General features: G+C 39.5%; 1 protein-coding gene across 1 annotated transcript in view; it reads left to right on the top strand.

Moving 5' to 3' along the window:
- The window catches only part of MAP7 (microtubule-associated protein 7), a gene marked incomplete at its 5' end in the record, with an annotated part of 49,605 nt that overhangs the window by 15,442 nt on the left and 7,248 nt on the right, over window positions 1–26,915 (top strand). The window contains 12 exons of the mRNA XM_009865851.1: window positions 117–228; window positions 3,633–3,743; window positions 9,088–9,201; window positions 12,593–12,717; window positions 15,293–15,408; window positions 15,782–16,065; window positions 19,413–19,596; window positions 20,132–20,327; window positions 21,832–21,933; window positions 22,197–22,247; window positions 22,338–22,395; window positions 24,832–24,970. Of these exons, the coding sequence (XP_009864153.1) occupies window positions 117–228; window positions 3,633–3,743; window positions 9,088–9,201; window positions 12,593–12,717; window positions 15,293–15,408; window positions 15,782–16,065; window positions 19,413–19,596; window positions 20,132–20,327; window positions 21,832–21,933; window positions 22,197–22,247; window positions 22,338–22,395; window positions 24,832–24,970 (1,592 nt within the window). The remainder of the gene's footprint in view (window positions 1–116; window positions 229–3,632; window positions 3,744–9,087; window positions 9,202–12,592; window positions 12,718–15,292; window positions 15,409–15,781; window positions 16,066–19,412; window positions 19,597–20,131; window positions 20,328–21,831; window positions 21,934–22,196; window positions 22,248–22,337; window positions 22,396–24,831; window positions 24,971–26,915) is intronic.

Raw genomic sequence — 26,915 nt, 5'->3', positions numbered from 1 at the left:
AGCAAAGCTCCAGGATGCCTGCAAGGTTTTGTCCACATGGAGAGTAGCAGGGTTTGATGAGAAGATTAAGTTAAAAATCCAATAGTATCCAAATGTATTATCCTGTTGTACTTAAGGAACGACATGAAGCTGTTGTACGTCGCACAATTGAAAGAAGCCAGAAGCCAAAACAAAAGCAAAACAGGTGGTCCTGGGGAGGAGCACTGCATAACCGCATTAATAACACAGGTAAAGAAGGGAGGCTCGATCTGCTGGCCAGTTTCACTGCCCTGCCAGTTAACTGGAATTTACTTCGCTTCTGTTAAAAAAAAGGATGGTTCAGTGTGTGCTGGTTTTGATCTTGTTATTGCTAGCAGTGGCATGTTTCTGACATTCTTGTGTAGCAAAAAGATAACAAGAAAAAATCTGAACAAAAGTTAAAATTTGTTTCAGGAGTTGGCTAATTCTGTGACTTTATCTTGCCACAGCTTCTCGCTTCTGCTGCTTTGCTGTTATGTGTATGTGTGAGTGTGCTTGTGCTGTGTTGATCTTGTGATATGAGCTACTATGCGCAACTGCTAAATATCATGGCTCAAAAAATAGGTCTTGTGGAAATAACCAAATACTGAGATTAAAACAGACAAAAGTAAGAAAAAATGTTCTTTGTAATAATGTATCTGTAACTTGTATGCATACTCTGGGAGATAGATGTCCCTTTTTTTTCCTCTCGAAAAAAAGATGGGCAAATTAAGTGAATTTTAGCTCTATCTTTCTTCTCCAGTCATCTTCTCTAACTTAATCTGCCAATCATTAATGTGTATATGTCCTGCTAAATACAAGTTGAACCCAAAAAAGTGAGCTTGTCCTTTATTTCTTTCACTGGAAAGTGATACTTAGAATTCTTCTCTTCCTGTTCTAATATATGGTTTTCAATGTGTCCAGCCTTTCATCAAGGAGGAAAAAAAGGTTGAGAAAAGAATGCTTTGAAATCTTTTTCATATATAAGTTCAATAAACAGTTGTTTTTCATAACATGTTACTTTTTTGCTTAACTCTGTATAAGTCATTTGTTTTTGGTTTTTTTCTTTACTTTGAAAAATCATTGTCTTGCATTCTGTCCCTAGGTTATTTTTTTGAATCATCATTCACCTTTCTCGATTTAGCAGGCCTGGAGCACCACTTCAGCTCTCTGGGTGGTGCTAGAAAACCTGGTACATAATTTGCTGTGGTTTGTTGATTCCTTTACCCATAGCTAGTTCTCGGGAAATGAGATCACTGGTAACTAAACTACTCTCATGTAGTTGCAATGCATGCTTAACATCATGCTGATAGATTAGAACTGTTATTAGTACCAGATTTTTTCATTATTATTTCTTTTTACTATGGAGAGTTACTACTGGCTGACTAAAGATTTGGCACAATTCACTGAAATTAAGGATAATATTCCATCTACTGGAATTCAAGCAGACCTGATTTGTACATTTCAATCTTTTCTAAAACCCTTTTGGCATACTACATATACACAGGATTTACAATTATTTTATACATGAACATAGACATATAACTAGCACGGGCTGACATGTTGCTCATGGATGTTCTAATTCCTTTTTTTAGAACAAAAAAAACAGCCATCTAGGCAATGAATTACATTTGGTCTATTCTACATTTGTAGGATTTTATATTCCCAACACTTAAACACAAATAGTTATGCTGAATTTGGTTCACTTAATTAATGTTCATAGACACAAGAAAAATGTTGACATGCAAATACAAGAGGTGATTTTTTATATTGTCGTTTGTAATCTTCAGAAAGTTCTTTTGTGCTGAATGTTGAAACTTTTTGGCTGTACTGATACACTACACATTTTCTCAGATATAGATGAGCTATAAGAGATCAAAATCCCAATCCCATTCCCACAAATATTTATCTGTCAAAGGTCTGTGAGACACGAACCTTGAGTATCCTGTCTCCAGTACTGACTCGCCCAAAGTATTCTTCAGTGTACCCCACAGATCAACGTGGGATAATCTTGCCAGCTCACAGAGGTTGTGTTCTTAGCTATGATATTTAAAGCTCTCCTTTTAAAACTCAGAAATTATTTTGGGCCCCCTTCCAGTACCCAGTTTACTAGTTCTAAACCCTTACTGAATCATCCCAATATTAGACAAAGTGAGCAAATAATCACTGGGGTAGGGAAGAATCTTTCTTCACCCCAACCAGTTACAGTGAATCTGATATAGTTCACCTGGAGAAAGTAAAGATGTTTCTCATGCAGTATTATTTCTATGAAATTTTTTTAACACAGTGAGCATACTTTAATCCACTAGATCAGAACAGGTAAATACAATGTTCATGTATTTGTCATAAACAAACAATTACAGCTAATATTTCAGCAACATCCTTTTTAATGTTATCCATGTCCTGAGTTTATATCTGCTTCCAAAACAGTACATGGACATATTTTTGCACGCACTGAATATGAATCAGCAGAGCATTTAGGCATATGCTCGAGCCTCATTGCATTTCAGCATGGCTGAATGCTTTGCTGAGTAGCACTGAAGTTCAATATATGCTAAAATGTAAGCAAAAGCAGAATTGACTCTCCCAACATCTTCCCAATGTCAGATTTCCAGATGGAAATTTGCAATGTAAGACATGTAGTTGATGCATGTAGCCTTTTTTTTTTTTTTTTGAGAGAGAGAACAGAAAATATATAAGCTGGCCTCTTCAACTTATTCCTCCTCTTTCACCATTGCTGGCAACCTTCATGTGAAACACACGTGTACCAAGTGTGTGCGATCTGTATACTTGAAATCACCGTCACCTCGAGTAGTGTACAGATGCTGACTCTGCAGCAGTTGCTCAGGCAAATGGTGTAATACTGCTCTAAAATGTACAGAATACAAAAGCAAAATAAAACCCTGTAGTATGATATAGCAAGCATGTGCATGCATTACACGTAGTCTCTAGACTTCCACAAAGACTCATTTTCTCTATCTGCTAAGCTGTGTTTTCTTTGGGGTTGACTAACTGCAACTTCATTCACAGCAGGTAGAAAATGATTCTGTGGTGGGAAGTTTAGCACTTATACATAGCTGCAGGACTTCAACTAAATCTTTTAATTCCTTCTGTGCTTACCCTTGCTTCCCTTGTGCACGTGTCTTCCCTGAATCTTCCAGTATTGTATTGTCAAGATATTGACCTCCTGCCTAGTAACAGTGCCCTGTCAAGTGTCACCTTTTATTCAGGTGCTAAGGGGGTTTTTTTAATCAGTAATCTCACGTTTCCAAGCATGTCGGTCCTTCCCTGAAGCTTTCTGTTCTAAGTTATGAGCAAGGCTTTTCTGAGAATATTGAAGGGAATGAGGAAATATCCTCTTTACTAGTAACCACTTTAGATAGTCCATTAAGTCCTTGGATTACAACCTGATTGAATGATAATCAATGACCAGACATCTGAAACTTAAATTAAATGGTTTTGTGCCCAGTCTTTGAGTCACCTGTACAACGTCTGCTGAGAAGTCCCTTCTATTTTGAAAGTTCTTGTGGTAGAACAGGAGTGACCTAGTCATGTTTTCCTCCTCCCTCTAGTGAGCTAGGAACTTGCACTATTGCATGTGGGCTGTCAATTAGCATTATCTCCATTTGTTTTAGATCCAGACAGGCGATCTGTTTCAACAATGAACCTTTCGAAACATGTTGATCCAGTCATTAACAAGCGGCTCTCCTCCTCATCTGCAACATTACTAAATTCTCCAGACAGAGGTACAGTTTCAAAGAAAAAAAACCCACTCAACAAAACAAAAAGAGCAAGAAAGAATGTTCTGTATTGATGTATTACTTTGCACATAAATCAAGCATCTAAAGTAATTTTCTGTACTTCCTCTAAGTGGGAGTGAAAAGACTTCAAATGTGAAAAGTAAATGGTTGAACATTTTTTCCTGTGAGAAGAAATATATATTTCTTGTTCTTTAAAACAAGAGAACTTACTTAACAATCTTACTTCAGCAAATGAGAAAAGCAGTGCTTCTGTCAGGTTTTTAGTAAATGAGGTACAACTATTGAAAGAATACATCGCTCCATAGTGCATGCAATCATGTGTGATCTTTTATTTGCATTAGGCCATTTTGTCATTATTTTGTTTTCCTTTTTGATTCGGTAGTAGTTTTTGGTTATCTAAGAACACGTTGCATGAAGCTTTCCAGCAGTTATTTTATTACCATTTTGGATTATTTTTATTGAAGAGGTATGGGTGATTTTCATATGGTCTGTTTATTGACTTTTTGTGTCCCGTTACTTTTCAAAGATTGCTTTGTTTCAGTGTGTGTTTTTGATGTTTACAACTCTTCATAAATGACAAACCATCAAGCTTTTAAAAATTAACATAGCTGAATTGCTGCCTCTGTTCTGAGGATTTATGAGATTGAAGCATTGAGCTTAAAAGAGTTTTATAAAAGAATGTCTCTTGTATAACTTGTGGAAAGAGCTTTACAGAAAAGTGCTTGGTAGGGATTTTTTGTCCTCTGCTGAGAATGAGAAGTTCTGTCCCATTTCACTCCAGATAAATGCATGTTTTCAAAAACACTTTCAGAATGGGGATCGGGTTGTGCAAAACTGATTGGTAGATATCATTATTTGCGTGCTTTGACAAAGTGCCATGTTTTATGTCCATCTTTGTACGTGTGTATCTGGTTGATCTGATGAGCCATGTTAATCCTAGTGGGCTAACCTGTATGTAGAGTCTGGCAACATGCAAAAAATGCAGCATTATATTAGGAAATAATTTATCAAAAACTCCAATAATTTTTTGTTCTAAAAGTTGAAATCCAGTCAGGTTTAATTCTATTAGCTTTTCAGGTGCATATATATATTTTTCCAGACAGTTGCTGTTCTTTGCCCTGGGATGCTTCTTTGAGGAAGGATCTTGGTGGGGCATTGAAAAGCAGCAGGCATTAAATATGAAGGATAGTCTCTTATGGACTGTAACCCATTGTGTTACAGTTTCTGCTACCCATTTCAAACTCAGGGTAGGTTAGACTCAATAGTAGACAGTCTTGCAGTGGGGAGAGGGAAGGAATGTGGAAGTGATGGCTGTATGGCAAAACTTTTAAATGTAGAGGCATTCTTTGCTTGGCATTTCCATTAAACCAGCACAGAACTCTTCAGAAGTCTCTTATGTCTTTCACAGACTCCAGGACAGAAAACAAATCCAAACACTACAAATGCCCTCTTTCTTGTGCAGTCGTATACCTAAATCTAGTTGAGCGTGTATCTGGAGAAGTGCTGCTGAGCGTGTATCTGGAGAAGTGCTGCTGGTCTCAACGTCCTAAGGCAAATGCTTAAAGGGAAGTTCTGTCTGCCTCCCATTTCACCTCCCCGAGGGCACCCATCACACTTTGGCTGTAATGCACAGTCCTTCCCAAAAAACAGCAAGCTGGAGATGAGGATGATAAGCTAACCCTAAGTGGTTTATAGTTGTCATCAAGAACATGTCTTCTGTTAAGCAGCACCTTTTACCATTTGAAGGACAGGATTTTGTTGTTGTTTTTGTTGTTGACCAAGCAAAATACAGAGGTTTTCATTAACTAATTGCCTAAAAGACCGGTTATTTCCTTTTTAAGTATAGTATTGCTATACTGCTCTTTATCACAATTTTACAATCGGGTGGCTAGAACAGGATTCTCGTTATGCTTTTAGGTTAGTGGTACAGGTCTGATTAGTTGAGCTGTAACAAAAGATGAACAAAATATGGAGAAAGTTGCTGTTGACCAGTAAATTTTGGTAATTGTGCTCTTTAATGAAATGAAGCGATGTATGAGTAACTTTCCTAGTTTTTAAATTAAAACTTGCATCATAGTTGTGTTCCTCTTCTCTGCAGTGCTTTTCTTTCAAACAGGTGATCACTGCATCACCTTTGTCTGCCACCTTTATAGAAGAAATTCAGTCCTGCTGAAAGAGAACCTAAGCACAGAGTAGCTCTGCCCCATCTACTCCTCAGCATGTTTGTGGCTCTGTTATGAACGAACACCACTGTTACCAGTGAGTCTCCTTCATAGTGCACATCAGGAGACCTGTGAAGTCCTTGCCTCCCATCTGTTCCTGGAACTAGTCAGATGGTGCTGTTTGCTTACGTGCAATTTATTCTGCTGCTGCTAAGACAACCTACCAGTGTTCAGTTTGTATATCGTGATGACAAATACAGATGATTGTAATCAATTAGCTGTTGCCAGCTCCCTGAGACTGTGTGTTTTTCAGTAACAAGTTAGGCTATAAAGATCTTTGATCTGTTTAAACTAACTTGCTTGGAGCTGGGGGTAGGGGTACTTGCTTGCACCAGCAAGCCTATCATGAATGTGCTTCCTGTTAACTTAAACAGCATGAGAACAAAAATATCATTTTCCCTTGTCTGTCAGATGGTTTGAAGGACTAAAGCTTGAAAATATCAGCCTAAGATATTAAAAACAAAAAGAGCAAGAAAAAACCCATACCTGAGCTCATTGTCTTATTATTTTGGGATGCTCTTTGTTTTGATTTCAGTTTTCTTCAGCGTGAATTGGACACCAAAGTTGTTCAATGCATTTTGGTGTCAATACTCTTGTACTTGAAACTTAGTGGGCAGAGGCTTATTTGGCTGTTTTAGGCTAATGGTGATGCTAACGACTGTTAGAATATGTAATGAAAGTGTCAGATATGATGCTTTCAGGGAGCTGTGCATTTGCCAATTTCAATACGTGATGACCTTGATCCACAAAGCCAAGGTGTATTTAAATGAACTCTGATCTAAACCTGTTTTAGAGCTTTAGGGAGACTCCACTCCAAGCTCCTGGCTATTTGGACACTTCTTAATCAGGCGCATTGCTCATATGGAGAAGAGAGTTTTTGTTGATCTCTCTTAGCTCACTGCCGGTACATATCAGCTACCTGGTAGCTGGATGCTGTAGGCACGCAATTTATTCCAGTAGGTGATGTGGATGTCAGCTCCTCAGTGTTAGGGGCAAAGAGAAAAGAGAATCAAACCACCTTTAGAGCAAGTGACAGGGGAGAGGTGAGACAGAGCAATTTATTGTTCTGAGTCATCAGTCTCTTAGCTGTGTCCTGTTGAGACAGCATCATCTCTGGGGCCTCGTGTAAGACCTTCAGCTGGCCCACAGGGCCTTATTACATTGTGACATTTATTTGCCAGCTGTTTGCAGCTGTACAGAAGAACTCCTAGAAATTGATGGGATAGGTAGTACTGGTTTATTGGCCTAAAATTTCAGGGATTACTTTCTGCAGTTGTATGATCTTTGTATTAAACTACAGTAGAAGAGTTTCTCCAGACTCACTGTACTCGTGCCTGTGAGCCTCACCTGGTAAAGCCTGAGACCACAAAAAAGCATCTATTGTCTTGCAACAACAGCTTTAAACAGTGATCATACTGAGCATGGTGCCTGGAGAAGAAAGCAAGCAAAGATTTTACCATTATTGCATCCAGTTTAATGGTAGTTCTGTGATTTTTCTTCATTGTTAAATTACAACCTTAATGATAATGTGCGTGCTGTAATGGAGGTCTCTGTAGGGTATTTTGTGTCTCTATAATCTGTACCAATGCAGAATGGAACCATTAATCACAAAGAGCTCTGGCAGTAGTACATTGTGTAAGGACACTTATCCAGAGAGCCTGCTGTGTTTAAGAGTCCTATATTTCTATAGTAACGCCCCTTATTGAGTTAGCAGAATTTACGGGAGCAATTTGAAAAGTGAAAAACAGCACTGAGGGTGGATTAGGCAATTGTATTTTCATAGGATTTCATGGGATGAGAACGAGATTGGCCCCTCTTTTCATGGGGCTCAGCATGGAGTAGATTAAAGACAGATTCAGAGTTTATGGCTATTAAAAGTGATGGATCTCTACCTTTAAAAATGCAAATTAATCTCAAGTTTATTACAGCCAGTCACTTCAGTGAGTGTTTTAGACTGAGCCTCATAAATTCAAGCTGCAGTTTTGTTGCTGTAAACATGAAACTAAGGCCAATGAATGCTGAGATGTAAGAATACCTTATTTCACTTACAACATAAAGATTATTGCTAAGGTGTAAGCTTATTATATTGAACTACTACGGGAACTTGTTGAATATTTTATTTTGTGATGCTCATTATAATTTGTTACATCAGGCTATCAAAGAAACATCTAGTTCAATATAAAAATCATTTATAGGGTTCTTTTAGTTACTATTTCACCATTATCAATGTCTAAGTAGTATTTTTTTAAAAGAATTAAAGAAATTTTACAAGGCAATAGGAATATATTGACAAGGTAAATTTGTATTGGGCAATATTTGGAAAAACAAGGCAAGGGAGTGATTGCAGACAGGTCACTGTGTAGTGTGTTTTCAAAACAGACAAAACAATGCAAATAATTGGCTCTTCTTACCATTCTAAATTGAAAATTATGATTAGTAGGATTTTTTTTTTTGTCAGAGAATTAATGATCAAATGTTCTTACTTTATTCTGTGGCTTCATGTATTACTGAGACGACCGTAGCTGTTGAGCTTGGTATCTGCAGTTGAGGTGCATTGTAACCTTTTGTGATGCTTGGATAAAACCTCTTTGACACAATTCTCTGTATGGTAGTAAGCAACCTTCTTTTTTTTTCTAGTTAGGCTGACAGACTTTGGAAGATACTTTAGTAATTGGTCTTTTTTGTGACTAGAAGACTATATACCTTTAGTGTTGTAGAAAGAATTTGGGACACAAACATCTCTGTCAAAGTCTATATTTAGGACTGGCAACTGCTGTCCTAGTACAGAAGTTATCCTGTCATTCCTAACAGGGAGTGTTCATATGTGCAAAATATCAGTATTAATTTGAAAACAATTTGCCATAATGCCACAGGCAGTAACAGAAATTAAATATTCATATGTGTAAGTTTCTATAGGAATTCATCTACTGAAATGCAGTAAGAATAAAATGCAAACCGCTATATGATTGTATACATTTGATCTCTGGGAGGAAGTTTCAAGATTTTCGTGGTACGCAGTGGTGAGGAGATAATACTAATACTTGTGCAACACGTAGTTACTTGTGAAGTGTTTGTTCTAACATCCTGCTTGTATGGTGCACGTTCAGCTCGCCGTCTACAGCTCAGTCCATGGGAGAGCAGCATCGTTAGCAGGCTCCTGACGCCCACGCACTCATTCCTGGCCCGAAGTAAAAGCACAGCTGCATTGTCTGGAGATGCAGGTAAACCTATAAGAACAGAGGCTTCATGTCTCAGCAACTTATTTTTCGAGATTCCCAGTGGGATGTTGTAAAGTTATTGATCTGAGTGTATGGTAGCATCCCAGAATGAGCTTGAATGTCCATAATGACATTGCATAACAGCATGAAAGCTTGTTTGTACCATTGTTCGCCATGCCTCTTTCTCTCTCTCCTGACACTTCTTTCTCAGTTTCTTTTGCCTCTTCATTAATGCAATATATGAATGCAACACACACCGAGGCAACAATGTTGTGCTCTCTGTGGCTGTGTACGGAAATGCGCACAGTGTTGTAAAGAGCTGGTTCAGCACACCCACCGCGAAGGGCTGTGAGCTGCTTGCTGCAAAGAATAGTTTCACTCTCTACCAGGACACATCCCACATGGGACAAATTAGACTTGTAGAAAGATAAGCCCTGGTTGCAGTTGGTTTAATACACAGAAAGTTAACTGTGCAGGTTTAGTTAACTGTGCAGGTTTAGTGAGGTTATAGTAATTGTGAAATTCTCTGCCAACCTCAGAACAGCTCTCTGGTGTACTTACTGAGGGGAATATTAATATGCAAAAAAGCAAAAATATTGCTAGGTGGTAGTTTAAAGCTCAGGCAAAACTGTATTCCAAAGACAACCAGGGCATACTTGCTTATCATGTATTTTAGACAGGTGACAGCTGCCTCTTCTTTTTTCATAGGATGTTTTATAATCATGCACTGGAGACTTTACCATCACAATAGTGTATTGCTGCACATGCTCCATGTTTAAGTCTAAGCAGATCTTTCTGTCTGATATGGACAGGATTTTTATTCTAATTAAAGGATGTAGAAGGAAAGAAGGAATAGAGATCTGCTAAGATTACTTTTAAAGAAGCTTTCACTTAAGAACTCTTATAACTAATTAGGCTGCAGTACATTTCCACAGGGGTAGCACTGCAGGAGCAAAAACATGGATGATATTTTGCAAACAGTAGAATTAATAAGTTCAGAATTCGTTTTCACTCTTCACAAACAAGAGCTTGTAAAATGAATACTTAATGTCATCAACCAGGCAAGATACTGGAAATTCAGCTCCTCGTTAGGGAATAGTTGAGAAAGGTATGTCTTAAATCTTGTCAGTGTTGCTTTGCTGGAGCAGGTGCGAAGACTTTTTTGTGACTGCTATTTTTTATATTGTGCAATGAGCTCTAAACAGAGCAGAATATTGAGAAAGAGTGCAAATAGCAGAAATGACTGATTTGTCAACCGTCAGTCTGAAGTAATTCCTGCCTTCCCTATGCTAACTGGAACTGTACCACCCAGAAGAATAATCCATCTGCTCATTGTTTCCCAGGTATTATTCTCTAGGAGCAATAACTGCAGTCCCTTCATGCAGGATGCTTCCTGGAGATTAATGATCAGGTGGTGGTAATGGCTCACAGATGTGCGCTGAGCACTCAGCTCGTCCCAGCCTGTCATTATTCCCTAGAAAATTACCCTACCCTGTGGCTGTAAAGATAAATTACAATGCAAAAAATCAAAATCAAATTAGATGGGAATCCATGTCCTTAAATTTTAAGTGAGCTGTCAGGGACATCAGCATAAGAGTACATCTGGATCTTTTTTAAAATAGACCTCTGTAACTAAAATGTTTTTTAAATAACTATCCAAAAGCTCCTCTGAATAGATGTAATTCTGTTGGTGCAGGATTCACTGAGAGTGCTTCCTGAAGCATTGTTTGGCAACATCACAAATGAAAATGAACTGCTTGTCTTTTAATAATTAGATGTCATCCTTGGTGGTAACTTCAGATAATCAGCGTGCAGCAAGAGAATTGATTCACAGAGAGTGAGAACCACATAAATTATAAACTGCTTAAAACATACATTGTGCCACTGCCTCCTGTCTGATTTAGATGCACACAAACGAAACCCCTTGTTTTCTTGTTTCTCTGTTTTTAATTTTTTTTAAAGTCAGTCATAATACCTCATTAAACATAAATCCTTAAAAATGATAAGACAAGCACGAGTGTTGTTGCAGTAACACTTACATGAGACTCTCTGTATTCATAATGTTAATCTCCCAGTGCAGGAGAATTTGCAGCGTTGGTGCTGTTAAGTCTATGAGCTCTTCCTGTAACAGCAGCTGTACTGTTGTAAGACTGGAAGAATTGACTGTTTGTGGAACTGCAGTCTTTCAAGTGTGACTAGAGAGGGAACTACAGGCAAGAAATATGGAGTCTTTTACCAAGGAAACTAAGGATGTAATTTTTAAAAAAAATTTTTAAGTTGAAAGCATGAGGAAAATACCATATAGAAGCTCTACTTTTCATTCAAGTAACATACTGAATAATAATTATGCTAAGACTATATTAAATGACCAGGAAAGACAAACAGGAGACTAAAACTCTGCAGTAATAGCAAGGTTTTCCCTAGTCTTCTTCTTCAGTTAAATTAAGAGAAAGTCCAAGAATACTTGCTCCATGAAGTTCCCCATGATATGTTTTGCAGTATTACAGTTGTCTTTGAATATGTAATCGGAACACCATACGTCTGATAACCTGCTATTGGCAGGAGAACTTCTGGTAATAGTCCTTGTGCAAACCAAGGATAACTCCCATCCTGGTTACTCAAATAAGTAATAATTTCAAAGTTGATTTGCTGTTGTTAGCCAGCTTTTTTGTAATATGTAAAATAGATTGCTATTGAGAATATGAGTCGGTTGTTATTCTAGCATTATCAAGAAATATTAAAAGTTCTTAAATGAGTGGGCTTCAGATATTCCTAAAAAAGGGATATCTTTAAAAGTACATCACTTGCTAAAAATTGTTGATAATTTAGTTGGTTTACTAGCTGAAGCTGTTTTGTATTGTTAATGTGTTTTGGTCTTTATGTGTATGTCTCCTTTTATTTTCCACCACTTCTAAGACCAATTAATAGGTGTTCTGACTTTAGTTTGATTGTTTTCTATTCCAAATGTAATTGAAACTCATGTCAGTGCATATACTAAGTTAGTCAGTCAGACCAGTCATCGTGTCTTTTTCTGAAACACCAGTTCTATAGAACTTAACAGAAATATGTTGTTACTTTCTACTGCCCAGTTATGTGGCATACTGCTTAATTTATTTTAAAAAAATAACTAGTTTACAAATTGAAAAGCACATGAGTGCCGTTTAAATTTTATCATTACTGTATGTGTCGCCAAGCTAATATATCAAATGATGGTTCTGACTTGAGAATTAGTCATTCCTCTATATATTAATACCTTCTTTCTTTTCTGTCTTTCTCGGTTGTTTCTGTTCCTGCTGGCTTTCCTCTGTCCATTCTCCAATGCTGCTCTCTAATTAAAATTAATAAATAACAAAACCAACCAACACCGCAGTTATTCCCATTTGTCCCCGTTCAGCATCTTGCAGCCCCATCAGCCCTCTGTCCTACAAGGCCATGAACTGTAGGCATCCAGGAGACCAAGCAAAACTATATGCCTCTACTGATGCTGTTGGACGTAGGAAAACAACGCATCTTGCAGGGGTAAGCACACGAGCCATGGGTAAGCTAGCGTCTTGGGACAGGACCACCTGACTGCACTGCTTGCAAGGACAGAAATAGTTACAAGGATACAACTGAGTCTGAGCCTCCCCTCTGCGCTGTCCACACCCCCTCCACTTTGTTTCATAGTTGGCTGGATTTCAACTGGCATATGCTGTGTTTTGTGGTGACATGGCCTGATAATGCACCAAAGAATCCTTGTGGGAAAAACATCCATGTTTGCAGAGTGGGTGTCTTAGCTCCTCTCGAGGCACAGAGGCAGTCACAGCATGTGTGCCCTTTTCTCGGTGGATTCTTTGCTGCCTTTTAAGACCCAAGCTGGTGTTGCAGCTTTTCCCTCAGTGGGGAAACTGTTTTTCCCAGCAACCTGTTTTCACAAAAGCTGTAGAATTTCACATCCTCTGAGGCCACTAGCAAATTCATCTGGGGAGGAGGGGGAAGGCAAGCACTCACACATGTCTACATACATAAGCACACAGAGCACTTCTGCTTTACTTTCTTAGGCAACCAGGTCCTAAAACAAGGTTGATTTAGGAGCATGGTTTGTAAGTGAGGCTTCCAACTATTCTGAACAATTTGGTAGCAGCGCTGGGACTGGTCTGAGCTTTCAGGGAAAATCAAAGCAGTGTGATACGGGCAGACTGAATTCATGTGACTGTGCTCTGAGCCAAAGGGATGCAGTCAGCTCCAGTTCACATGTCATTTCCTGAACCTGGGCAGTTGTATTTTTCTGTGTACTCTACAGCCTGAGTTTGTTTAGAGTGTGAGAACAGTGAAGTGGTGTCTGCAAATGACTGTTTAAGAGGTGCTTGCATTTTCATTTGGCCTCATGGGCAGAATATCAAGAAGCAGTGCTGCTATTGACTTCCTTGTTAGAAGTAGTGTTAATGAAAGTCACATGAATCATAGCCAGTACTTAATCTTTCAGGCAGGTGGTAGTATATTGAAGTTTAAGGCACAGCATTGGAATGTGTCTCGTAGTATATGCATAGTGTGTTTGTAATCTCCAGGACTATCATTTTAATGCCTCTTGGGCCTTTCTCATTGCAAACGGTTTGGGGTTTTGTGGTTTTTTTGTTAATTTATTTTTTTAATTAAAATGAAGAAAGGCTGGTACGTTTTGGTGGAGGAGACAACATAAAAATGTTATTGCAAAATCACTGAGTTAAGAGCTGTTTCCAGTAGCCTATGTGGTGTGGAGAATCTTACGTTCTTCTGTAAACTTTTGTAGGAATTTTTAACTTTATTGACATTAAGAAAAATTTTCTGCTGCTGTTTTCAAGACTAGTAAAGTAGATCCAATACAGAGAGTTATTGCTAGTGAGTCAAAATTCTTCTTCACTGTAATGCATTAATACTAGTTGTGTATGCTTTGTTAACTCAAGTGATTATCATATGATCAGTAGATACCTAGTAAATTATACTGCCAAAGAGCTGGCTTGAGTAATGACTTCAGGAGACCATCTATTGCTTCTAGTAAGTTACGGTTTTGGCAATTTAAAATAACTGCTTTTAAAGATAACAACAAAAATTAAACCCCAAACCTTATGAAGATAAACCAGGGGTTTATGTGCTCATGAAATTGTTTTCAGTCTTTCTTTTCCAGTGGTTAACCTGGTTTTCAGTTCAGGAGATAGAGCATTGCAGAGCTCTCAGCTAGTGAGGTTCTGAAGCAGCACGGTACACACGCTGCAGTGACTGTGCTTAAGCCTCAGCCAAGGTGGTGAGTAGCAGCCCCTCTGCATCATGTTGGCTGAGGGGCAGCTCAGTGTACTCTTCAGTATTCCCATTCTTCAGACTCCCAGAATCTGAGGTCATTATTCCAGAAACCTGAAGTTTTTAATTTATAGGTAAATGGGTTAAGTATGTAGATGCTGAAATTCTGATATGTTCCTTTAAACAAATAGTTCTAGTAATACTAACTACAGAAATATTTTAAAAAATTAAATCCCAGGATAAGGAGTAAAGAAGGAAACAAAGGAAACTGCTACCCATGGATAAGAATCAATGGCAAAATACAGTACATGCTGTGAAATCATCCACAAAAAATAGAATAGCTGTCATACCACATTTGAGGGTTTTGAGGGCATCTATGGTGTTTCCATGTAAACAGAAATGCAAAAAGCTTGTGCTATATAGGCACTGAGACTTAAGTGTGAGCCTAGGGAAGGTGAGCAAGGGAGAATCTTTTGCTCTTTCTTCAAATGAAATTCTGGCTTTATGGGGAGTAGTGGAAGGTACTCTGCGACAAAGATCAAATGTTAGGAGGTAGCTTGTTGCCTGTGAAAAATAAGCCTCTGCAGATGAGTCCATTATGTTTTAGGACAGTAGAGAACATGATTAAGAAGGATTATTGTCAAATACATCTTTACTGACAAAGCTGGTGTCACATTACAGGGGATATATTAATGAACTTGTTTAACAGGCTGTAGAAGCTGCAGACTCAGCATTGCTTTTTCCCAGCCCCTCAACCCCTCATCCTTAACTGAGCTTGCTTTGCTTTCTTTAGCCATGTGAACTCTGGCTTGACTTTGTCTTTTTGTTTGCTGAACTGCAGACTGATAAAAAAGAAAAGGAGAGAGACCATTTGTCATCCAGCTTCTCAACCAGCTTTAAAGGAGGTCATTTTTCTTCCAACCCCAAAGCTAGATCACCAGCTCCCTCTCCAGTTTGGTAAGCCAAGTACACGCTTAGCTGGAGGTTGAGCTATAGGCAGCTCTGACTGTTTTATTAATCAAATGTGAAACATTGCAAACTTATTTGGTGATGTAGATGTTTTCTCTCTGCAACAAAAGAAAGACAGTCCTGCTTTTTGAAAAATGTCACTACTGCTTTGAGGAAGGGGAAGAAGGAGGAAGATACCTGGTTTCTTGCACATCTAGAGTTGCAGAAAGAAACATTTCACATTATAGCTCATCAGTTGCTCCAGCAGTCCTGCTTGTTAGAGAAATTGTTTTATTTTCAGCTCTTGCAGTTGTAGAAGTGATAGGTAGGTGGTGTCCAGCACAACATGTCTGATAGTGATTGTTGCTCTTTGGTTACACAGGCATGCGTCAAAGTCTTTGCCTTTTTTGCCTGGCACACCCAGGCAGGTAACTTCCCCACCTGGTTCCTCCTCCAAAGTTTCCTCTGCTCAGGCACGTCCTCCTTCTCCTGGCAACATACGACCAGTCAAAAAAGAGATCAAACCAGAGAGTGAGAAGAAAAAAACAGAAAAGGAGGCTGAAAAGGCCAGTGAGGATAAGACTGAAGAGAGTAAAGAAATTTCACCAGGTGCTGGAGAATCTGCGAGTCAGGAAGAGCTTGCTGACCAGGCAGAGCCTGCTCAAGGTAAGGAGAGATCCTCTTTTACATTATGGTATGTCTGAGAGTCTCTTATGTTCTTCCTTCCCTTTCTCTGAAACAACATAGCTTTCAGTAGTTTTCTGTCAAAAGTTAATCTAAATTCTTCAGAACATTCCTGCGGATGTGTGTTCATTATGAGGAAAGTGTAAACAGGTGAAGCCCTCCTGCTTGTAGCAGTCGAAACAACACACAGACCTGCCTTGCACAGTATGGCTTCACAGCCAGCTTCTCTTCCTCTTTGGGATGTGGGTCATGCATCATGACACAGCTTCTTTTCAGACTCTTGAGGTGGAGCCGTAACAATCTGAAGACTAATGGTACAGGAAGCCATCATATAAAATAGTGTGAGCAATGAGAATGCCCAGCTCTGCTAAGGCACTCAAGTACAGCTGTGCTGATAACGCTACAAGCTTACCCGTAATATTGCCGTACCACCACATCATGAGGGAGACTAGCAGGATAAGGTGGAATGCAGAGGAGAACCAAGAAGAAGAGTATTTTTTTTTTTTAAAATTACCCAACAGCCAAACAAAATAATGATCATAAAGTGTAGGAAGGGCAAAAGGTAAATCTGAAAATCAAAAATGGGGTTTGTTTTAGCAGATTTTTTTAGTTCATTGTAAGTATGGCATAAACTGTATGTCTCGCAAATGGGATAGAATGGCCATTGTGACCACTAGGATTTCCAGGTCAGGTTACTTAGGATTCTGTGTTTAAAATTCATACAGATTGTGATTGTCCTTCAGAAAACAATTTTAAGTATTACTAATCCTGCATTTAACTGCAAGATGTGTTGGGGATTGTTCTTCTGCAAGAAGACCTGATGTCAATTGATTTCTTTTTTTCTAATGAATTCTGTTACAGTAGTTCCAGTCTGACACTCGCCTCTTGGCACACAAGGTGCAACCCCACAAAAAGCTAGAGTTTTGCAATAATAAATGGCTACATCTCTTGGCCATGAGCGTGTAAAGAAGATATAATTGTCATGTTAGCATGAGTTTTCACTGCTCTTCTGATACCTTATTGTTTGCTTTCTTTTAAGAAGAAAGCTTCCTTTTGAAAGGATTTCAGGTATATCACTGAGATAACTTTGCAAATGTTTACAAGTCGTAGTTGCCCGGTACAAGGTGCAGACCAGAGAAACATTGTCATGATTGTTTGACAGTTTAGTTTAGGAGGAAGAGAGGCTTGACTTCTTTGCAGAGTCAGTCAATATTTGAGTTTGTGGCAAGGTCACTTAATATGGAAACATGTTATGTGTCATAAAGATATTCAAATGGGAACTAGTTTGTATTCATAGCAAAGAAACAAGTAGTGAAGAGGGGCAAAAGAGGAGGATACTGCAGTCAGCAGTGAGCAACACTTCAAACTGGATGTCTTTTACTAAAGCAAGAGGTGGCTGTGACCAAAGATTGAGAGACCTTAGGCTAAGCATTTAACATCAGAAGTTAGAGGACAGGCTTTGTACTCCAGGCAGAGGCCCAAACTGGCAAAACTGGCCACTGGTTGAATGCAAGAACCTAGAGACAAGCAAGTACAGCATTTGGGGCTAGAGGGACATTGCTGATTCTCCTAGGTCTGTGTTGCAGGCACCTGATTTCTGCCAATTAATTACACTGATCTTACCCAGCTACTGTCTGGCCCAGCTACTTCCCAGCTGTTTTGTCACAGGAGCCAGGGTGTCAGCAGACAGTGATCACTGATGGAGCTCTTCAGACTTTTGCAGGCAGATCTCATATGGCTTTGCTAATACCAGTGAAGTTTTGCAGGTATTTTGGGTGTGCCTGTGCAAACTGTTGTCATCATTTCTGGCAGAAGGGCGAGTATGAATTAAACATGCTACTTGTTACGCTGCCAGCTTCAGCACCTGAGGCCAGAAGTGAGCCCCAAACAGCACAGATCTGTGCTCCCCTCAGGAGTGACAGCCCTGCTTTGGTCTGTGTTAATAAATTAAAAAGAGCCAAGGTGCAGGAACTCTGTCATTTATACTGTTTAACTATTACAAAGGCTCTCTGGTATGTTTCTGATCCAGGTTGTAATTGCAGCCCCACAGTTTTTACCTTCTGTCCCCAAGACCACTAAGAGCATAGCTCTAAAGGGCTCCTGAGCTTTAGAGTGACTGAATTACTTAATTTTTCGTCTTTGACCATCCTAGAATTTTATGTATTCCCACCTAATTCTTGGAGGGTACCCTTAAGGGTAGACTGAATAGCTATTTTGGTAGTGTGAGAGAATAGTGCACTGGCTGAGGCTAAACTGTACCAGCTCACCTCAGGGATGAAGAACAGGCCCTGGCACCCTTTAAATTGTTGGTGTACGTGTATCATTGTAATTTAAGGTGAAAGCCTTGAAGCAGTTTTAGAAAGACTGTCACAGACTGTCACAGATGTAGTTTTAAAATCATCTTCTGGCTGTTCCTGATGACTTATTTTATGTGTATCTTCTCAGGATCAGAATCTGATTCCATTGTCAGTTTAAAGTCTTCCCTATCCATGTTTGTCTGTGTTAGCAGATTACTGTGGGAATGCTTCATTCAGTTAACTTGTATGTTGATAATGGTCCCCCTAGGGAAGAAGTGCAGTTGACGCACTCTATACCTGTGCTAGAGAATGCTAGGCAAACTTACAGAAATGTGAACTCATGTTTTACTTGAGAAAGACCTGTAACACCTTCTCTGCTAAGGTAGACGAAGCTGGTTCTGAGTAAAGAATTTACATGAAGACACTCTTGATTTGCACACAAAGCCATAGTTCACCAATAGTGGTAAAGGTTGTTAAGAAGCTGTATTCTGGTCCCATGAGTTGCCTCGGGCTGGAGTAACTGCAAAACTGATAGCTTGCATTCTACCCTTATTGCACATCACTTTAAACAGTTGATGTTTGAGGTCAGCAAAAGCAACTGGCCTATCACAAAAAAGGTCTGGTTCTTCTTTTCCAATGTAGACTATCAGAGAGAAGAAAATGTAATATTACAACTCTTCATTTCTGCTCTCCGAATAGAACTGGGCAAACTTAAGCAATGTGATAGTAGGGTCTTGCTGTGTCAGCATAACTCCTGTTGAGAACTGTCAGCTTTTATTCTTAGGACAAAAAGAGTTGGCTTAACCTTTCAACTGCACCTACTTTCACATATCCTGTAAAAAACAAACTTCCCTTAAGGAATATGAGCCCCTAGCATGTAGAAATTTCTTCCTCCTTTGAATCATTTATAAAACCATATAAGCTTGAAAATGTTTTACAGAGTATTTGAAACTATTTTCTGTTCCTTTCAAGAGAAGTGTCGTCTTTGCTACTTTGTCAGTGCAAACTAGTTTTCCTTCCCATCTGTTTCAGCAGCCAGCCCATCCCTACCTCCTGCTCCACCAGTCCTTTCTCCACCCCTGGCTGCCACAAAGACCTCTGCAGGTACAACTGACCCTGAAGAAGCTACAAGGCTGCTGACTGAGAAGAGGCGCCTTGCCCGTGAGCAGCGGGAACGGGAGGAGCAAGAAAGGAGAGAGAGAGAAGAGCTTGAAAGGTGATTCTGGACTTCTGAAGTGGAGAAGATAAGTTTTTAGCGGCCTCCTAGCACCTTTTTGTGTATATTTGGGGCAACTCCAATCACAAATGTAGGCTGGGTGACGAGTGGATTGAGAGCAGCTCTGTGGAAAAAGACTTGGGGATGTTGGTGGGTGAAAAGCTGAACATGAGCCAGCAATGTGTTTTTGCAGCCCAGAAAGCTAACCGTAAGGAGAAGCACGGCTAGCAGGTTGAGGGAGGTGATTCTTTCCATCTACTCTGCTCTCATGAGACCACACCTGAGTCATAGATCAGTGAAAGTCAGGCATATGCTGGAGAAGTATAAGTGTTGCCTTGCAGAGTTTTTAATGTTCCACAGGGCTTTGCTTTAGTGCCTGCTGGAAACAGATCAGATAATTTCCGAGTGAGAGAGCAGCACACCCTTTATCCAGACATTCTGCAGTGCTAGGTTAAGAATCTGGTGGTTTGGGATTTTTCCCTCCTTTTTTGTTTTTTTTTAATTTCTTTTTCTCATGCTTGTTTCATGATTGCAGGCAAAAGAAGGAGGAGCTGTCACAGAGGATAGCTGAAGAAAGAGCTCGCCGAGAAGAGGAAGAAGCTCGCAGGCAGGAGGCAGAAAAAAAACGGAAAGATGAAGAGGAGGAACGGGAAAAGGAAGAACGGCTGCGCCGACAAGCAGAGGAGAGAGAACTGAAGGAGAAAGAAGAGATGGAGCGCATTCAGAAACAGGTATGTTCCCCTACTGGAATTTCTGTGCCAGTCTGTTTAGCAGTGAAGTGGATGAAGCAACACCTCTTATAAAGCACCTACATTAGAGGAATATCTGAAGTCTTAGTCCAGTATTTGAAGAGAATAGGGTTGTGGCAGAATTCGTACCTTAGAGTGGTTCAAAGACTGAAGGTATTTCTTCTTGACAAAAACACATAGTAGGGAGTTGAGGTTTGGTTTGGCTTTTTTTCCCCCGTAGGATTTATTTATTTAAAACAAATCCTTTCCTATTCCTCATAAATCATGATGAAAAAAACAGTAGAGTTGTATTTGAGGATTTTAATGAATGGTGTTATACCAGAGAACTCTTTGTCCCCACAGGTACAGAAAGTCTAGATGCCAAGGTAATGAACTGTTCAGAGTGTTGGAGACACATCAGTGCAGAGTTCTAATCCTACGCCCAACATTGCTTTTGTGGGGGGCTAGTGTGTAGGAATAGGTTTTGATCACTTTAATCAAGCCCAGGAGAACCTTTGCAAATTCAAGGAGCTCCTCAAAAGACATAAGAGTGAATAAAGTACCATTTTTCAAGTGTTGTCATATCTGGTGGGCATAGTGTTGGTTTACTGACTTCAGGAGAGGTTATGGTAATAAGTATTTTTGGATAGGATTCTTCCCTTCTTGTGCACGCTCTTATGTTTTGCGTGTGCTTTCTCGCCCCCCAAATTCACTTCACTCTGCCTCATAGACGTTAGGTTTTTCTACTGGTGTATAAGTAAATGTATGCTCCTGAAAATAAATGTTTAAAGGATTGTGTTAGTGAATATAACTTAGAAAGTGCAGTTTTCTTTATCAGATGGTGTGTGCTGCTTTCTCTGAAATGCTAAACTAAGGTACATCCGCAGTTTAGCACTCAGAGGCAATGCATGGCCACATTTTTTTGGATACTACAGCCATAACAAATAAACTGTTGTAGTAGTTCCAGCATACAACACTATCAGAGAGCAAGGCTTCTCTACAGTATGTTTCCAACAGGTTTTAAACTTAATTAAAAAAGCAGGAAAGGAAAGGTTATGCAAATGTACCTGTGGCTGTTTGTCCTTAGTCTCATTAAGCAATGGCTGTTTGCCAAATAAACATTCTAGTGCTTTTATTTGACTCTCAAAAACATTCACCACGCAAAACATGAATCTCTAATACTTTCTTGGCTGATATTTTAATGCTGAAGGTTAGGAAGTGCATTCCTTATTTGTCACCTGGTGTGCTTTCACTCACATGCCCCAGAACAGGCCTAGAACCACATATGATGTCCGTTGTTTAGTTCCACATCTCTTAATGCTATGTGAAACATGGACATTCATTAAGAAATGTGCAATTCAGTCTGAAAAGACTGTTTGTGGCTTGTAAACCCTAATAGTGTCTCCTCAGGGTGTTGTACATGTCCATAGTTAAGCTGATATCAGTGTAAATATGTCCTTAAATAGTGAATAATTTTTCACTTCCTATTCTTTTACCATCAACTCAGAAAGAAGAGGAAGCTCGCCTTCGGGAAGAGGCAGAGCGGATTCGATTAGAACGTGAAAAGCATTTCCAAAGAGAAGAGCAGGAGCGCTTGGAAAGGAGGAAGGTAACTTGCTACACGCAGAGAAGCTGGAATTCATTTTGCCTTAGCAGTTTGCTTCCACCTCATCTGTAGAAAGTTATGTGCTATCTAAATGTGTCCTAAGAAAAACTGCATAGCCTGATGTGAATATTGCCAACAGTAACAAATAATTCATCTTCTTGCAGTGAACAGATGCAACTGACAAACAACAAGTAGTTGTGATTAGAGAGAGGTGTTTTAAATTAATGACAGCAAACATTATTTTACCCCTTTACCTTTCATTGTAGAGGCTTGAGGAGATCATGAAGAGAACTAGGCGTGTAGAACCTGTAGATAAGGTCAGTGCTGCTACTTAACTTGTACAAATATTGGCATGTTTCACTTCTTTAGTGCCATTTTTAATTCACAAAACTGTACTTCCTTTGTAGAAACCCAATGACCAGCAGAATGGACATATATCCAAGACAAATATTACTGAAGAAGCAGGTATGTGTTTAACTGTGTCTTGAGCAAAACAGGTGAATAAATGCCTACTGAGCACAATAATTCAAGATAAGATACAGTTCTGAAACTTGGCACACTAATTGCAGTAAAGAAAAGCATAAGAGGAATATAACTGAAATATTAGCAAACGCTATTTATTTAGCCTTTCTGTATATGTAGTTAAATGAGCCAGCTGATTTAGCGACTTAGTCACATTGAGAGGAAATTGCTTACCAAATTTATTTATAAAGTGAAAAGAAACATTCTTTTCTGATGCTGATCACAAATGAAACTGATTCTGTAGTTCCTTTTTGCAGATGTGGTTGTTGTAGACTTATTCCATTTTTTTTAAAGGGTTATTTCGTCTCAGTCATCAAAACAAACTGTTTCACTATCCAGATACCCCCTGTGATTTCTCTCTTCCACACCTGCTGCCTTATTCACTTGGCATTAATTTCTATTTCTTTCAAAATTGAGATCATACAAAAGTTTAGAGTCTCTGTATCACAACCACACTTCTCTTCTGTTCCCTCTATCTTTTTTTTTCTTTTTTTCCCCTGGTCATTTTAGCTAAAGTTTTATGTATTATTTTAATACAACAACAGAAGGAAAATAAAATGTAGCTCATATTACAGTATTACAATACATATCACAGTATCAGAATTAGCAATATTTAAAGACACTAAAGTCAAGCTATGAAACGGCTTATCCTAGTGTAGCATAACGCATTAAATTACCTTAATCTTCATTTATCTTTTGTGTTTGAGTTGAGTAACTTGGAGGATGTGTAACAACACTGGCTTTGTGTACTGCTTTTTTATGTTTAAAGTGAATGCTATAATTTCCACTGCCAGGAAACCTCTTGACACAGATTTCATCACATATGTTTGGAAGTTATTTGTTTATATATTGTCTTAAGGGAAAAAATAAGTTTGAGAACTGCTAATACAGAATGCATCTGGGATGTCCTCTTTTACTGCAGGCACTGCTGAAGGTGCTATAAACCTCTGAAATTATTCTTGAAACTATGAATGGCTCTATAGAGCGATTTATAGTTTGAAGCCCTTTGTAGCTAGCCCTTTGCTGCCCAAGGTAAAAGTCAAGTAGTTGGTTTCCTAAGGCACACAAGAATTTGAACCTCCATTTCCCCAGGCCCAAGGGAAGGCTGGAGTCCTTGAGTGGAGAAAACTGCCCTTCCCCTCAGGGCTGTTCTGCTGTTCAGCTTTGCTTTATCTAGATATGCTGTTGAGTTAAAGGTATGAATTAATGGACATATTTCAGCCAACTCTTATGTTGACTATAGTTAAAAGGTGACGTTTCTTTTTTTTTTTTTTTTTATCTTACTGTTCAGCAAAACATGGGGAAACCTTTCTGGAAATGACCAAGTCACACAATGAAACAAAATCCATCCCTTTTCACCATTTGTTAAGCCTCTGCACCAAAACAGGAGATGACTGCCTTTCCTAAGAAGAAGAATTTTCTTCTGCTTTTCTCTTTTAAATATTACGGCCAATGTATATTCTTCTTATTCCACTTGTAGAAGCACCAAAACCTGTATCGCTAAACCTGTAGTGTAAAAAATTTGCCAAAGATCAGACTAAGACATTCGGTGTAAAAGACATCAGCCCAAGCATTTAGAACGTAGCAAAACAAGAGCAGCTGAAGGAGAGTCTCCTCAGATGAAGTTTTGGGTAACCAAAATAAATGTGTCCAAGCCTATGAATACTAAATTGTCCTTGTGATTATCATAACAGGTGCTGGTATGGGTGGGGTACCATTACTTCTTTTACTGAGCCCTGTGTGAATTGGTGTGACTGTAGATGCAATGCAGAAGGCTGTAGTTGTACTTTAAAAGAACATCCTGAGGCAGGCCAGTAACATTCATCACATGGTCTTTGAAGGAGGCACAGGGATACTCCTGTTTTGTGTTGCTCTCTACCGCATTTTATAGTAGTGATTTGGTATTTTTTGAAAGAAGTATCCTTCCCATGGACATGTTTTCCTCTTGACTTAATTTTGCATTACAGTCAGTGATCAACATGGGAACCAAGAAATACCAGGGCATGGAATTGATGATGTCCCAGTGCTCTCCCATTCCATTCTCTGTTGTTCCTTGAAAAGTGTCAGCATAATGTTCTGGCAGATAGCAGCCTGTTTTGACCACTGGCTTATGTGTTGGAATTGTGTACATCCTTGTAAAATGTTTATTCTTGCCCTTATAGCTATAGCTTTGAAATCTGTAGCATTTACTTCAGACCTGAAACAGGGCTTGTGTGGTGAAACACTTGGCGTAGGAGATGGGGTAGAGGAGGAAGGAGTGTGGGCACTCTATTTTTTCAAACTGTAGATTGCCTTGACAGTGCTGTCTCTTGTAGGAAATCTACAGGTAGATTCTGTTGCTTGTTTTTTTGAAAACCTGTTTTGTTTCTGTTTCTCTAGTCATAACCAGTCCCACATCTCCCTTGGAACCTGAAGGAGAACCTCAGCTTCCATATGCAACACAATCTTCGCACAATGGGACACCCGTCACCTGCACGCATGTGATTGTTTCACATCAACCCACCATAAGTATGGACAGGTAAGACTATTGCTAAGTAGTGGAGGGTGTTTAAAGGAAGCATTACTAGAGTAATAAATAATTTTCAGGTCCATGTATTCATTAACTAAACAAGAGACAGCTGTTCAATCTGCCTTGTTTCTTTTTTACTTTTATCTTTTCCTGTGTTCAGAAAAGAACTTTGTTGTCTTTCACTTAGCAGTAAACCGTTTTTGCCAGGGAAGAATTTTGTAAAAATACAGCACGTTCTCTGCAGTATTTGGAACAGTGCATTGTTTGCCAGCAATTATTACATAAATTGAAACTTAATGGAAAGGGCAGATCTTTTCTGTTCCTTTCCATGAACTAAGCTTCATAAAAACCATTCTGGATTTATAGTGCTAGTTTTGTGATTGGAATAATGAGCACTCTGCTTTCAGCTTAGATGTCTCTATTTCTGAACTGACTGAAGTATAAGCAAGTTTTGCTTATTGAGCAGAAGTCCTCATGTGAGATCCAGAACTGCTCATTTTGGCCTTGTGATTTGAAAAAACCTTTGACCTCTATAAGGGAAATTTGGGGAGGCAGATATTTGACATTAAGAGCTCTCTGTAGCCATGAAACCAGTCACTCAGACTTTGAAACGCTTAAAACCTTGGTGTTGAACCAAGTGTGATCTGTTACATAAGCATGAGCTGTCAGTTATTTCCATTTTAGTAATGCAGAAAGCCAAGTGATCCCTTAGTCCTTTCATATTTTATGCAGGTAGTGCCAGAATATGCATGGAGAAACTTGAATGTGGGAAGCCATCACGTAGTCTGTAATGGGCGGTGTGCTTCGGGGTGTGATTGGCACTAATTGAAGGAGGAATTTGCCCTCTCTTGGTCCCTCCGTATGCCTGGGGGATCCCAGCCTGCTGTCATTCTGAGAGCAGCTCTGTCAGTGACATCGAGCACTGAACTGATTGGATGAGCTGCGCAGAGCTGCCTCATAATTATCTCAGGCAGCTATTAAATCTTAATCACTCCCGGCCTTATATGTACCTTGATGTTTGTAATACAAAATGTGCCATGTGAATGAGCGCTGTCCTGAACATTATAACCCATGTGAAAGGAACCTCAGAATGGCTAAAGTGAAGAATGAATAAATGTGATTGAAGAACAGCAACTGAAGAAGGAAGTGCGTGTAAGGCAGTGGAAGGGGAAACTGGTTTGCCAGGTTGGGATGTGGAGGGACTCTCTGCTTAGAGGTACATCCACACTGACTGGGAAGGCAAAGGCCAAAGTGCTTAGTAGCATCCCGGTATAAGCTTAGCCCAGGTAGCCTGAAAAATTGTTGCAAGGGATACACAGAAACACAGATTTTATCATATGGTAAAAGCCACAGGTGCCAACACCACTGCTACTGCATCTCATATGCTGCGGTTGTCCCGCATCGAGGTATACCTGATACTGCACTGCACACAACAGCAACCACTGGAGATGGTGTCTTGTGTGAGCACCTCACTTCAGCCCCAAGAAAGATTTGGATTTTGCCTGGAAAAGACTTGAGCATGTTTTAAGGGCAAGACAGCTCACATTTCTGACCAGAACTTAAACAGACTTTGCTTGGGGGACTTGGGGTACGTGCTTGTTTGGGAGTGAAGGCAAGGTGTTTTCTTCAGGCCTAGAGCAACATTCTCATTCTCTTCCGACAGTGTAGGAAGTGTGGGAAGTTTCACTGGGTCTCTAGGACAGAAGAAGTGTCAGTGTCACTGAGTTTATTTTGTACAGCACTGTACCTGTCTTTGAATGGGACTGGTGGTTGGTGTTGAGTGACCAAACCCAGAATACCTGTATTTGAGGTCAGAATACCTGTATTTGAGGTCAGAATACCTGTATTTGGGGTCACTGCCCAGGCAATGCAGGTGCTCTGGCCCTTGCACCAGTAGTGTTGAAGAAGCGTGCCTGGGAAGGCTTCTAGAGGTTTGCATGCAGGTGGGGACTTC

This window comes from Apaloderma vittatum, unplaced genomic scaffold, assembly GCF_000703405.1.
Source record: "Apaloderma vittatum isolate BGI_N311 unplaced genomic scaffold, ASM70340v1 scaffold14353, whole genome shotgun sequence".
In the NCBI taxonomy this organism is placed as follows: Eukaryota; Metazoa; Chordata; class Aves; order Trogoniformes; family Trogonidae; genus Apaloderma; species Apaloderma vittatum.
This window is presented reverse-complemented; position numbering and strand designations above follow the sequence as displayed.